The 15545-nt window shown below is 46.5% G+C and overlaps 1 protein-coding gene across 3 annotated transcripts in view; it reads right to left on the bottom strand.

The window, feature by feature from the left end:
- LOC141121353 (uncharacterized) overlaps positions 1-15545 on the bottom strand; it is a 106965-nt gene that overhangs the window by 14153 nt on the left and 77267 nt on the right. For all 3 annotated transcript variants that reach the window (XM_073611102.1, XM_073611101.1, XM_073611103.1), the window contains exon 7: positions 7738-7839. In XM_073611102.1, the coding sequence (XP_073467203.1) occupies positions 7738-7839 (102 nt within the window). The remainder of the gene's footprint in view (positions 1-7737; positions 7840-15545) is intronic.

The following is a 15545-nucleotide window of genomic DNA, read 5'->3' as shown; positions in this document are numbered from 1 at the left end:
GTGGTACGTGACGGCCCATAATTCACTGCGGCATCGCAGTGCATTGCTGGCTGATGATTGGCCAAGCATGCACTATGACCCGCATGCTTGGCCAATCACAGCGCCGTCTGAACAGAGAGACGTAATTGGCCAAAGCCAAGGAGGCTTTGGCCAATTATGGCTCAGGGGATTTAGTACACTCCCCACACTATATAAGGCCGCCTGCACGGCGGCCCTGTGTAGTGTGTGTTCCGGCGTTGAGAGAGATAGACAGAGAGACAGTGTCATTTGATTTAAGTTAGATAGATTAGGCAGAACAGTCAGTCAGTTAGCTACACTTACAGTGTATTGTGTATATATATATGCATTCCAGGTGTTGCATATATATATATATATATATATATATATATATATATATACACTGTTTAGCTAGATCCGTTCCTGTTATCTTCTTACTGACAGGCAGGCTTGTCTTGTTACAGTATTTACAGCTACCTGAAGAAAATTACTGGTGTTCTTTTGATCCTATTAGTACCACAGTCAGGCAGCTAGACTATTTACAGTTAGTGCAGTGCGTCCTGCTCACAGTGTTCAGCTAAAACTACAAGTTAGTGCAGTGCGTCCTGCTCACAGTGTTCAGCTAAAACTACAAGTTAGTGCAGTGTGTCCTGCTCACAGTGTTCAGCTAAAACTACAAGTTAGTGGGGTGCGTCCTGCTCACAGTGTTCAGCTTGAAATAACTACAAGTTAGTGCGGTGCGTCCTGCTCACAGTGTTCAGCTAAAACTACAAGTTAGTGGGGTGCGTCCTGCTCACAGTGTTCAGCTAAAACTACAAGTTAGTGCTATGCGTCCTGCTCACAGTGTTTAGCTAAAACTACAAGTTAGTGCTGTGCGTCCTGCTCACAGTGTTCAGCTAAAACTACAAGTTAGTGCGGTGCGTCCTGCTCACAGTGTTCAGCTAAAACTACAAGTTAGGGCAGTGCGTCCTGCTCACAGTGTTCAGCTAAAACTACAAGTTAGTGCTGTGCGTCCTGCTCACAGTGTTCACCTAAAACTACAAGTTAGTGCTGTGCGTCCTGCTCACAGTGTTCAGCTAAAACTACAAGTTAGTGGGGTGCGTCCACCTCACAGTGTTCAGCTAAACCTACAAGTTAGTGGGGTGCGTCCTGCTCACAGTGTTCAGCTAAAACTACAAGTTAGGGCAGTGCGTCCTGCTCACAGTGTTCAGCTAAAACTACAAGTTAGTGGGGTGCGTCCTGCTCACAGTGTTCAGCTAAAACTACAAGTTAGTGCGGTGCGTCTTGCTCACAGTGTTCAGCTAAAACTACAAGTTAGTGGGGTGCGTCCTGCTCACAGTGTTCAGCTAAAACTACAAGTTAGTGCTGTGCGTCCTGCTCACAGTGTTCAGCTAAAACTACAAGTTAGTGCTGTGTGTCCTGCTCACAGTGTTCAGCTAAAACTACAAGTTAGTGTGGTGCGTCCACCTCACAGTGTTCAGCTAAACCTACAAGTTAGTGGGGTGCGTCCTGCTCACAGTGTTCAGCTAAAACTACAAGTTAGTGCAGTGCGTCCTGCTCACAGTGTTCAGCTAAAACTACAAGTTAGTGGGGTGCGTCCTGCTCACAGTGTTCAGCTAAAACTACAAGTTAGTGTGGTGTGTCCACCTCACAGTGTTCAGCTAAACCTACAAGTTAGTGTAGTGAGACCTCTGCACAGTGTTCATCTAAACCTACAAGTTAGTGCAGTGCGTCCTGCTCAGTGTTCAGCTAAAACTACAAGTTAGTGCTGTGCGACCTGCTCACAGTGTTCAGCTAAAACTACAAGTTAGTGCGGTGCGTCCTGCTCACAGTGTTCAGCTAAAACTACAAGTTAGTGCTGTGCGTCCTGCTCACAGTGTTCAGCTAAAACGACAAGTTAGGTTAGTGCGGTGCGTCCTGCTCACAGTGTTCAGCTAAAACTACAAGTTAGTGCTGTGCGTCCTGCTCACAGTGTTCAGCTAAAACTACAAGTTAGTGCTGTGCGTCCTGCTCACAGTGTTCAGCTAAAACTACAAGTTAGTGCTGTGCGTCCTGCTCACAGTGTTCAGCTAAAACTACAAGTTAGTGTGGTTCGTCCACCTCACAGTGTTCAGCTAAACCTAAAAGTTAGTGGGGTGCGTCCTGCTCACAGTGTTCAGCTAAAACTACAAGTTAGTGCAGTGCGTCCTGCTCACAGTGTTCAGCTAAAACTACAAGTTAGTGGGGTGCGTCCTGCTCACAGTGTTCAGCTAAAACTACAAGTTAGTGTGGTGCATCCACCTCACATTGTTCAGCTAAACCTACAAGTTATTTTTTTGCGAGCTCTGCACAGTGTTCAGCTAAAGCTACCTGTAGAAGGTTGGTGGTGTTTTCCTGATCCTATCACTACCGCAGGCAGCTAAAAAAGCTACAAGTTAGTTTTTTGCGAGCTCTGCACAGTGTTCAGTTAAAGCTACCTGTAGAAGGTTGGTGGTGTTCTCATACTACAGGCAGGCAGTTGATTTTGCTAGCTGCAGTATCAGTACATATATATATATATATCCCAGCTTAGTGCAGCTACAGGCCATTAGTTTGTCTGGAAGGCCAAGAAGGAGAGGCAGACAGTCACAAGCCAATAAGAGAGGGCAAGCAGGCTCTGTGTCTAGTGCTGGTCGTGGCAGCTGGCCGTGTTGAGCCGCAACATGCGGAAGATATGGTCGAGTGGATGACCAAGCCGTCCTCATCCTCCTCATCCATGCCCAGGGTACTTTGTCTGGCAAAGCCGCGGCCTCTTCCCTCGGCTCAATGTCATCAGTGACTCCTTCCCTAGCCCCACCATGTCCTCCTGAGGAGTCCCTCGAACTGTTTGACCACAGTGTTGGGTACATGCTCCAGGAGGATGCCCAGTGTTTGGAAGGCTCTGATGATGATACTGAGCTCGATAAAGGCAGTAACATGAGCACGGACAGAGGGGGTGCCCAATAAGGACAGCAATCTGGCAGTCATGCTCCCCCTGCTGCAGCATACTGCCAGGTTTGCTCCAGTGATGAGGAGGGAGGGGATGATGAGGTCACTGACTCAACATGGGTGCCTGATAGGAGAGAGGAGGAGGAGGAGGAGGAGGCACATCACCAACGAGGCATAATGCCCTCCAGGGGCCAGCCTAAGGGCAGCACATTGACTGCATCACACCCCAAAGCTCCACATGTGCAGGGCGCTGCAGTCTCTGCGTGTTATTCAAAAAGTTCTTTGGTGTGGGCTTTTTTGAGACGAGTGCATCAGATCGCACCGCTGCTATTTGCAACATATGGCCAAAACATCTCCCGCTTGGGTACCACATGCTTGACCAGACATATGTTGACCTGCCATGCAGTTCGTTGGCAAGCGTATCTAAAAGACCCACACCAAAGAACAAAGAGGACCTCTCCTTGCTCCTCATCAGCTGAGATCTCCAACCCCACTATACCTTCAGTCCTCTCTGAGACCTGCACTGAGAGGAATGAAGGTGTAGAATTAGGTGTGTCACAGCCAAGTACTTGTGGGCAATCTGCTTTTGGTACACCGACGTCAGATTGTACCAGGCAAATTTCCCTGCCCCAGCTGCTGCACCGCCGAAAGAAGTTTGCTCCCAGCCATCCACATGCCCAGCGGTTGAATGCTAGCTTGGCAAAATTGCTAGCACTTCAACTGCTGCCTTTTCAGTTGGTAGACTCTGCCCCCTTCTGTGAGTTTGTGGAATGTGCGGTTCCTTAGTGGCAGGTACCCAAACGCCACTTTTTCTCACGGAAGGCGATTCCGGCTCTCTACCGGCATGTGGAAGGCAATGTCCATGCCTCGCTGGACAGGGCGGTCAGCGGTAAGGTGCATATTACCGCTGACTCATGGTCCAGCAGGCATGGACAGGGACGTTACCTAAGTTTCACGGCACATTGGGTGACTCTGCTGGCAGCTGGGAAGGATGCAGGACAAGGTGCAGTAGTGTTGGAGGTTGTTCTGCCACCACGCCTCCAAAATGCTAATGATTGTGACACACCTCTCTCCTCCACCCCCTCCTCTTCTTCTTCCTCCATGGCCTCTTCCTGTGCTTTGTCCTCGGAACCAGCGGTGCTCCGTAGCCGTTCAAGGGGCTAAGCAAGTACACAGGCCAAAAGATGCCATGCGGTGCTTGAGCTGGTGTGTTTGGGGGACAGGAGCCACACTGGGGCAGAGGTTCTGTCAGCTCTGCAGGGGCAGGTTCAGAGGTGGTTGACGCCACGCCAACTTAAGGCAGGAATGGTGGTTTGCGACAATGGCGTGTAATTACAATTTTTGATGCAATACTTTGCAGCAGGGCTCATTTCTGCGTTCCAACTAGAGTATCTGTGAGGGGTTGCAGTGTTGTGGCACCAGCACCAGTGCCTAAGGCCCAATTTTTCAGCCCCTGTTTAACAGGGGCGTGTAATTACAATTTTTGATGCAATACTTAGCAGCAGGGCTTGTTTCTGTGTTACAACTAGAGTATCTGTGAGGGGTTGCAGTGTTGTGGCACCAGCACCAGTGCCTAAGGCCCCTAATTTTTCAGCCCCTGTTCAACAGGGGCATGTAATTACAATTCTTGATCTAATATTTCACAGCAGGGCCCATTTCTGCACCCACCAAGAGCGAGTGAGGACTTACAGTGTTGTGGCACCAGCACCACCACCACCACCACCACCAAAGGCCCAATTTTTCTGCCCTTGTTCAACAGGGGCATGTAATTACAATTCTTGATCTAATATTTCACAGCAGGGCCCTGTGAGGGCTTACAGTGTTGTGGCCACAACAACACCTAAGGCCCAAATTTCTACTGAGTATATAGGGCAGGCCCCTACTTTCAAACATCTAACTTACAAACGACTCCTACTTGCAAATGGAAGGAGACAACAGGAAGTGAGATGAAATCTACCCCTCGGAAATTCTCTCCTGTAAGAGTTAATATGGGAAAAACATTTCTCCTTTCCACTGATGCTTTCCAATCCTTGTTCCACAAAAAACCCCAAATTTTCAAAAAACTTTTGTCATTGGGACAAAAAGTGAGGTGAAATCTTCTGAAGAGGACGACAGACAGCAAAACAAATCTCACAGGGGTGATAACCCTTCCCTATGTTTTCCAAAAAGCTTAAAAAAGATTTTTTGGCTGGAGCTAAACACGTTAAAAATGTACCCGTTCAAAATTACAAACAGATTCTACTTAACAACAAACCTACAGTCCCTGTCTTGTTTGCACCGCCTGTATACTGCTGTTCAGAGTATATAGGGCCTGGTGACCCCACACCTTTCCTTATTTTAATTTGGGTGCGGGGTTCCCCTTAATATCCATACAAGACCCAAAGGGCCTGGTAATGGACTGGGGGGTACCCATGCCGTTTGTCTCACTGATTTTCATCCATATTGCCAGGACCCGACATTACATTAAACCCGCATGCAGTTTTAAATGAGATTTTTTTCCTTTAAAAATGACATTTTGTGCAGGGACTGTTCTAAACACGGGAAACACGCGCCACTTTACAGGCATACTATAGACACACCCAGGTACGATATTTAAAGGAATATTTCACTTTTTTTTACTTTAAGCATCAATAAAATCACTGCTCCCGAAAAAACGGCCGTTTTTAAAAGTTTTTTTTGCATTGATACATGTCCCCTGGGGCAGGACCCGGGTCCCCAAACTCTTTTTAGGACAATACCATGCAAATTAGCCTTTAAAATGAGCAATTTTGATTTCGAACGTTCGAGTCCCATAGACATCAATGGGGTTCTAACGTTCGTGCAAATTTTCGGTCCGTTCGCAGGTTCTGGTGCGAACCGAACCGGGGGGTGTTCGGCTCATCCCTAGTCAGGAACTGGGGCATCTGGCAAGGGACTGTAACATCATTAAATGTAACCTATGTGATAAGGTTGGTCACCCTTATAGCCAGTGCCCTGAGGCTTTGCACAATAAGCCAGAGTTAGTGGAGGAATTTTTCCGTCTGGATGGAGAAGAGTCTGGGTTGCCGGAGGTTGTACCAGGGGATCCTAGTGTCTCTGTCCTGTCAGTATCTGTGTCTGTGATGACGTCTGTGGTGTCAGTGTCCCCCCAGTCTGTGGTGTCAGTGTCCCCCCAGTCTGTGGTTCCCCAGTCAGTGTCAGAAAGTGTGGTTTTCAAGTCTGTGTCTGCACCTATTGTTTCTCCTAGTGTAGTGAAGGCAGCAGAGGGTGCTGGACCAGAGTATATGGTGGTGCCAACCCCTCCTCGGCGTAGCAGAAGTGCGGATGGAGTGAGGGATGGATTGGATGATGGTGGAGGGGGAGGTGGGAAGGGCATGAAGGTGGCTGGTGCAGAATGCAAGGTGAATGATGTGGAAGTTTGGGTGAAAGATGTGGGGGGAGGGGTTAATGGGGGGTTTGGAATCGCATCCTGATGGCGATTAGATCTCAAAATGTTTCTTAGCCTGGATTGTGTTTAAGTTGAGGTTCAGGGTTTGTAGTTGTCATTAAAATATGTTTCTTTCTATGTTATCTTGTCAGCTTGTTTTTGTTCAGTTGTTGTTTATTTTGTGTAAATATGTTTTTATTAATGAACTGTATATTTGTATGATTTTTTAATAAAAAAAAAAAAAAAACATTTATACTCTTATGCCGCATACACACAATCGGACTTTCCGCCAACAAAACCATGGATTTTTGTTCGAAGGATATTGGCTCAAACTTGTCTTGCACGGTCACACAAATGTTGGCCAAAAATTCTGAATGTGAGAACGCAGTGACGTACAAGACGTATGATGAACCGAGAAAAAGGAAGTTCAATAGCCAGTGCGGCTCCTTCTGCTTGATTCAGAGCATACGTGAACTTTTGTGCGTCGGAACACACAATCGGAATTTATGACAACGGAATTTTGTTGTCGGAAAATTTGAGAACCAGATCTCAAATTTTGTGTGACGGAAATTCCGATGGAAAATGTGTACATACGATCGGACTTTCTGACAACAAGTTTTGTTGGCGGAAAATTTGAGAACCTGCTCTCAAACATTTGTTGGCGGAAAGTCCGACGGCAAATGTTCGATGGAGCATACACACGGTCAGACTTTCCGACAACAAGCTCACATCCAACATTTTCCATCGGAAAGTCCGACCATGTGTATGCTCCATCGAACATTTTCTGTTGGACTTTCTGCCAACAAATGTTTGAAAGCAGGTTCCCAAATTTTCCGCCAACAAAACTTGTTGTCGGAAAGTCCGATCGAGTGTACACAAGTCCGTCGCACACGGTCGGACTTTCCGACAACAACCTCACTTCCAACATTTCCCGTTGGAAAGTCCGACCGTGTGTACACGGCATTATTCTCTTACCTACCCTATAGATATTTGAGAACACACTGTAAGGCTAGTTTGGTAAGAAGCAAAACAAACACATTTTTAGTTTAGCACCTAAATTTTCATTCAGATTTGCAGCTTGGCCATTGACGGGTTTGTCCCCAGAAAGGGGAAATCTTCCAATGAGGAGACTAGTTCTGGTGACCTGGGGGGCCCCTAGGGATTCCCTTAGATTGCAGGGATTTCCTCTCACTTCCTGTTTGGCTATGGGACAGGAAGTGAAGGGAAATCTTCCAAATGGGACACAGATGGCAAAAAAAAAAAAAAAACTAAAACTGAGTTATAACCCTCCTTTACTCTATCCAAAATGTAAAAAAAAAAAAATGAATGAAACTGCTCTTGCAGCCCTTATGGAAGTTATACTTAGACAAGGAGAAATTAATACTTACATTGAGAGAAATACAAGGAATATATACATGCAAGAAATATCAGCGCCACTTCCAGAACATAACAGGACAATTGATTTCTCTGAATTAAGTTTCCTTCATTACCTGGAAAACAAAATGTGTAAGTCATGAGAGAGAAGAAAAAGCTGCAATATGTAAAGCATTCAACTTGGTCCTGAGTGCTGGTTACTACCCTAAAGTATAGAACCAAGCCTTTTTAACACCCATCAGGGGGCGTGGTCTTGACATGGAAGCGTGAAGACGCGTCTTCTCTTGCAGCTTTATAGAGCAGACTTATGCCACATTTTCTTCTCCCGACAGGGAAGTCAGGACGCAGCGGTACGGGTCCCATTGTCACCATGGAATGGTTCCTGATCCCGGTACAGCCTGCCGTCTCTACCCTGGACCTAGCCAAGATGGCGCTGACACTCACCACAAGGACAGTGTGCAGCCTGCCTGCCTCCGATGCGGTGAGAGAGAGCACCAACAGCAGCAATGATATGCCGCCATTCTCTCCACCCAGCGACCTCTCTCCCTGCCTGCTTCACTCACTCTCCCTCACTTCCATTTGCAGCCCTGGGGAGGAAGTCTGCTGCTCCCTGCTGGACACAATGAATAGACACAGGGCTCCCTTGTGCTCTCAGACCTCCCAACACCAGGATACCTCAGCAGGTAACCCTTTGGTCACATCAGTGTCTCAGTGTCTATGGCAGCCACAGTGAGTACTGCACACACCACACTGACCTCACAAGAGTTTCCTCCTGCTCTTTTCTCTGATCAGACAATATGGGCTCTTCTGCAGAAACTGCCCACCAGAGAGGACTTTTACTTGGTGGCCTCCCGCATGGAGGCGGCACTCCAGGGAGAGATAACAGGGCTAAAACAGGATGTGCCTGAGGTAACCGCTCGAGTCTCCTCACTGGAAACTGATACTATCATCCTCCATCAATCCATTTCCAGTTTGCAAGTGGCACTGGGGGATGTGTCAGATCAAATAGCTCAATTGCTTCTGCTCTTAGACAATTTGGAAAATCGTAATCGCAGGCGTAATATCAGAATTCGTGGCATCCCAGAAGCCATACCACATACAGGCCTTAAAACAACTGTGACCGCTATATTCAACCAGTACCTGGAGCGACCCCCAGAGACTAACATTGTCATCGACAGGGTTCACAGAACCTTGGGACCGAGGAACTCCTCCGAGGATAGACCCAGAGACGTTCTCTGCTGCCTGCATAATTACTTTATAAAGGAAGATATCCTCCAAGGGGCATGGCATAAAGGGCCCATAGACTTTGACAGTGCCCAGGTTCTTCTTTTGCCTGACATCTCTACAGATGCGTAGATGCATGAAACCTCTGCTGGAGAAGTTCGGTGAGTTCATTTGATCACGTGTAAGAGGAGCTGCTCATTTACACTGCGACATGCCTCAGATCTACTAACTTTCTGCAGTTCTCTGCCTCCAGTCCCTCTCCCCAATTGGCTGGTGTTCACCTTACTAATGAGCAATGTCACCACACCATCTGGCAGGCCTCAGCGGTCCCGGAGATATCGCCGGTCCCAGTGAAGAAGACCACAAGCTCCGCAAGATAACAAACTCAAATTTGCTTCATAGCCCAAGTTCTGCATTGATGTCATACACCTCTCTTGATGTCTTTTATGCAAGCCATCATCCTACCCCTGCTAAGTTAACTTGCGAATAACCCAGTGGGCCAAGAAGTCTTCCTTGGACTTGCTTAAAAATGTTCTATATCTGCCCTATCTGGGCCCACCATCTACAGATGATCATTGCAGGGGTCCCATAGTGACTGGTTCACGTAACTGAGTCATTCCCCTGGTTGTGTGAGGGGGCTGTTTTTTTTTTTTGCCCCTACTGTTGAATCCGGACTCTTGTCCTGGGGAACCCTAGGCTTAACCTCATAATCACAATAATGGTTTTGGTTATTCATCTCAGAGTTTACGTTTTGATTTTGTGCCATAATTGTTTGGTAGATGTGGTTTGTTTTGCCTCTGGGGGGCCGCCCTGGTCTTTAGCCCTGATTTGTCTGAGTGCCGGCTACGCTGACCTCATTGAGTTGTCCTGGTCTGATACTAGCTCTAGGGGTCAGGGGGACCGGGTGGGCCCTCAGAGGTAGACATGGGCTAGCGCACCTCCCAGGGTTTCCCCAGGGGGGTTCTCTGGCCCCCTCCTACATATGCAGGCCATCTAGACTCGACCTGCTTTCAACCGAATATTAGGAAATCGCTGTTGCAATGCTTTCTCTCTGGGAGCCCATGTTAATTTTTACAGATGAAGGAGGGGTTCCCGAGAAGCTTTTACACTTACATACCCTCACAAATATACATATTTTTGTCTTTATGGGTTCTCCTTGAAACCTCTTTGTGTCTTGCTCCTCAGTTGTCCTCTTCTCCTGCCCCCTACTGGGGTATCAATTCACTGTTTATTATATCTGAAGGTGTAAGGTTATGGCTTTTTGTCCGGTCGCACTGTCTGGTCCCGCTGCAGACCTGGTCTGGCTTATTCTAACCCCTCCTAAGTGGATGTTTTTTGAGACCCGAACTGCGGTGGCACCTTAGCTATGAGACCTTTTGGCTAGTGCAGTGGGGCACGCACTCCCTGACTTAAGCCACCCTTGAGTTTCAGCTCACTCTCGAGGTGCTTAGGCTCTCAGGGTCCAAGCAGTCTCTCTATCTCAGGAGCCTCAGCTCTGTGTGACGTCAGTGATCACAAATTTCTATCCTTAGCAGCTTCATATCTTCCCTGCCTATATTCTTTATTGTTTTCGGTTTTCTTTTTTTATCAACAAGAAGAACACCTATTAGTGTTGCCCCTTTGTGGGTCAACCCCCAACATTGGGCTGAATGCCTTACCTCTTCCCCCACTAGGCCTTTGCTGCCCATCCTGGCAGTAGCCTTCCATTTGGAGCATTAGTGGAGGGCCCCTGATCCACACTTTTCTTCTCTTCACCCCCTCTAGTTTCCTTGACCATTTTCTTACTATACCTCTTTTCTCCAAAGTTTTCCTTCCCCCTCCCTTTTTTTTGTGCTTTCTACCACCCCCTCCCCCACCCCTTTCACCACCCCTTTTCCCACCCTATCTACCATTTTTAGCCTTGGCGAGGGTCGGCGGCCGGGACTCACTTCTTTGCAATGACACTGAAAATTCTGTCCTGGAACGTGAAGGGCCTAAATGCTCCTGAAAAACAATCCAGTGGACTTACTAATCTATGGAGACAACACTCACAGGTGGTGTTCCTACAGGAATCTCACTTCCGAGCAGATACAATTCCGAAACTGTACAGTAAACATTTCCTAACAGCCTATAATTTCCATGTCACCCTCATCTAAATCCAAAGGAACAAGTATTCTCCTGGCAAAAACCTTACCTTGGCAATTACTAGACGTCCATTCTGACCATGAGGCTAGATATCTCTTTTTGAAAGGTAAAATAGTGGCAGACATTCACCCTGGCAAACATATCTACCAAATGTAGACCAGCTTTCAGTGCTTGAAAGGTGCCTATCCTCCTTGACTTCTTTTGCCGAAGGAACACTTGTGATGGGGGAGACATTAATTTCACAGTTGATCTGCATAAAGATTCTATCCCAGAAATCCAGAATTCAACTGTTTCATCTTCACCAACTGGATGACATTTGGCGTATCCTTCACCCACAGGAAAGGAACTATACATTTTTGTCATCGGTACACAGATTGTATTCCAGGATAGACCTCTTCTTGGTCTCCCACGCTGCGATCTCAATGGTTTCTAGGGCACATATTGGTCATATTGCACTCCGATCTCACTAGAATTAGCCTTACAACACCCAACATCCAGATCCGCTAATTGGGGGCTAAATGAATCACTCTTACAAGACCCTAAAGTTAAAGCAGATATTCTGTGGGAACTGGACCTCTTTTTTGTGACTCCAACCCTTATGGGCCACACACAAGTGCTATATTAGAGGAGTGTTCATTAAACATGGTCACAGAATCAAGATAGATAGAGCAAAAACGCTGTCTGAGCTAATATCCAAACTACATGACTGTGAAAAGCATCATAAGAGCCATTCAGACCCACTCACGGAAGCAAGCAGAGGTATTGTGACTACGGGAGCAGATTAGGGATCACTCGTTATTTCACGCTAAAACTATGCTTCTGAAAGCATGTAGATTTTTTTTACAAATTTGGTGACAAGTGCAGCAGGTCATTGGCGAATGCTATAAGTAAGAGTCCAAAGTAATTTGTCTTACATCCCTGCTTTGTCCACTTCTATGGGCACCAAAAATCTATACATCTCTAGAAATGGCGTTCAGGGATTTCTATGCTTCACTTTACAATCTGCACCCCTTTTCTTTGGGCACCTGACAGGTTGGAAGCCGTAGATGCCTACCTTAGAAATGCAAATCTACCCTTGCTTAATGAGGAAGAAATAACTGCTTTCTCAACCTATCAATACAGAGGAACTCGCGAGTGCATTAGCTGGATCCCAAGGTGGGGAATGCTCCTAGCACTAACGGCTTTAGTGTCTCATATTACAAAACCTTTCATGAACAACTAGCAACTCATTTCATTGCCACCTTTAACACAATTTTAGATGACCACGACATGCCACCTGACCTCCTGAAAGAAAGTATCTCAGTAATCCCCAAGCAAGGAAAAGACCTGCTCCTTTGTGCCAGTTATAGGCCCATTTCATTGCTTAATTGCGACCTCAAGTTGTTCACAAAAATTTGGGCTGAGAGACTGGGTACAGTTCTCTAGCGTATCATTCCCCTTGACCAGGTCGGGTTCATCCGCAATAGGGTGGCCTGAGATATTACGATAAGGATCATTGATGTTATAGCAAGGGCCAGGCATCTTAACACTCCATTTATCCTCTTATCAACAGATGCTGAAAAAGCATTCGACAGGGTAAACTGTGTTAACTGTGTATGGTAAGATAAATCCTCCCATCCTAAGAGATCACTTTTGCAGTGACCAAAGCTAGGAGGAGGGGTGGGCCTTCCCGACCCGTCCTTATATTGCACGGCGGTCCATATGAACAGAGTGGTCAACTGATGTAGTCACTCGCCTTATAAATTATGGTTATCCCTGGAATAGGAATCAGCAGCTGTCCCATTAGCTGGCCTTCATGGGCTGGGATTCGTTACTCCCGATTTTACACTCCACACCCTTTAAATTAACCCACAATACTTGAACTTCGCAGATACTACTGGTTAGCTGAGATGTCCAGTTTCCCCTCTCCGTTGACACCTATTATTGGCCACCCGGTCTTTGTGCCCGGTTTCTCTAATAAAGCTTTTCAGCTCCAGCCGGACTTGAACCTGGTCAGAGCTTCTACCTTCCTTGGTCCTTCTGAGTGGGTCAGTCCTTCAGTCTTATATCCTGCCCTCAATTCTTCAGCATTAGGCAAGTGGAAGATTTTACAATTGGCCCACTTTCTTCGATCCCTCCCAGATCCTGTTTGTTTCCGCAGACAGCCTAATTAATTTGAAGACCTCTGTCTGGGAGACGAGCCCTTATGGAAATCTCTTTCCTACTCCTATGGTATTTTACTTGCAGCCTCCACCCAACACGACCCACTGTATTTGAGTAAATGGGAAAGAGATCTTAATACTTCATTTTTGGAAGACCAAAAGAACTGCATACTTTTCTTCACCCACAAGTCTTCCCTATGTAGTAAATACCAGGAGATCACATTTAAAATCTTGACACGCTGGTACAGGACACCAGCCGTGTTGGCGTCTATTTTCCCTAGTCATAGCCCGCTGTGCTGGAGATGGGGTTCCCAGACAGGCACACTACTCCACATCTTCTGGGATTGTCCCATTCTGGCAACAGGCCCTGCAGATTGTTTATAGGCTTACAGATGTTACCTTTTTGGATAGTGGTAATGCTTCTAAACCTAACCCCGATGTCCAGTAAGAGATATCGTAAATCGCTGTTGAAGCATCTGCAAAATGCAGCTTGAGCATGCGTCCCCAGCATGTGGAAACAGCAATCTCCACCTACAGTGCTACAACGGTTTGCCAGGGTGAACAACATTCAGCAGATGGAAGCCCTGACAGCTGCCCTCAGGGATAAAACAGAGGAGTATAACACACGCTGGCTTTACTGGGACATGTTCCGGTTCTCGGATGACTATTTGACCTATTTTTAAACTGATCCCTCCATGTGATCTCAACGCTACCCTGCCAAAGCACTCTTCTCTTCCTGCTCCTTCACTTTTCCTTTTTATCTTTTCTTTTTATTCCTTCCCTTGACAGTCATCTTTTCCCTCCAAAATAAAGGAAAAATCACTTGGTATGCCTCAATCACTAGGTGCAGCTACTGTGAGGACGGGACAGAGAGACCTATATTGTGTAGGGTCCACGTTATGTTCCCCACCCTGCAGTGGTTCAACACCTGCTACCTAGTGTTTTCCTTTCCTTTCTGGTATGTTCATGACTATTGAGTTTCAATATTTGTTTTCTGCCACACTACAAGACCGGATACAGGATATATTTGGTGTAGAGGCTACTGTCCATGGCAAGATATTTGCCTGTTTTGTGGATTTTAAAAATGCCTTTGACTCAGTATGGCACCTAGGCCTGTTTCCCAAATTATTGGAGAGTGGAATAGGAGGGAAAACATATGATGTCATCAAGAGTTCTTATACAGACAACAGCTGCAGCGTAAAGAACACTTCCAACAGGTCTGTGGAGTCAGACAGGGCTGTAGTCTAAGTCCAATCCTCTTCAGCGTCTACATCAATGAACTGGCTGCAGCTCTACAATCCTTCTCAGCACCTTGACTGACGCTACACGACACCAAGGTGAAGTTCCTGCTCTATGTGGATGACCTCCTACTACTGTCACCAACAGAGAGGAAAGTGCTGAAGAAATACAGTGCCACATGGGCACTACCCATCCACCCCAAAAAAACCAAAGTCATGCTGTTCCGAAGGAAGAACACAAAACAAATAATGGGTTTATAGTTTACATTAAACAACTACATTCTTAATGAATATAATACAGTATAATATCGACAGAAATCAGTCAGGGGGTTTCAAGCCAGCCATAGAGGCCCTAAAAGACAAGGCATACAGAGCCTTCTATGCCATCGGGAGATAGCTGTACCACCTAAAACCACAGGTAAGAGCCTGGCTTAAAATCTCTGACAGTATAATCACCCCGGTCATAATTTGTTTAAAAAAATATAAGGTCTTGTTATCTACCCAGACCAACCCAAATTGGGCTCCAGCCCCAAAGAAATATTTCATCTGGAATTCTGCAAGCATCTCCTCAAACTCCATCAGAGCACCTTTAATAATGCTTGCCGGTCTGAGCTGAGCTGATTTCCCTTACTTTTTGCAGTACAGTAGAGGGCGCTATCATGCTGGCACCACCTAAAAAACAGCAGCCCCAACTCATACGACCATAAAGCCTTACCAACGAACAAGGACCAGTCCAAAACGTGTCCAGCAATTCATCAGCACCTTGCTTATCCCAAATTCCCAACAATGTGGCCTGACAAAATCTCACATAAAAGATAATAAACAATTTGGCTTATCTGACACTGCCGAGAGACTACAAGCTGGTCCCCTACCTGAAGATGCTACAAGTCCCCACAGCCTGGAATTGAACCAGGGAAGCACAGACAGACCTACAAGACCAGGGAAAGTAGACTGTATCAGCAATGTGACCAGGGGGTCCTGAAAGATGAGGCCCACTTACTGCCACAGTGCCCCAAGTACTCATCAGTGAGGGACACTCACTACCAGAGACTCTCTGCTCTCAACCTGGACTTCACTTCTACAGAAACTCCATAT

This window comes from Aquarana catesbeiana, linkage group LG01, assembly GCF_042186555.1.
Source record: "Aquarana catesbeiana isolate 2022-GZ linkage group LG01, ASM4218655v1, whole genome shotgun sequence".
Taxonomy (NCBI): domain Eukaryota; kingdom Metazoa; phylum Chordata; class Amphibia; order Anura; family Ranidae; genus Aquarana; species Aquarana catesbeiana.
The sequence above is the reverse complement of the archived record's forward strand: the minus strand, read 5'-3'. Positions and strand labels throughout refer to the sequence as shown.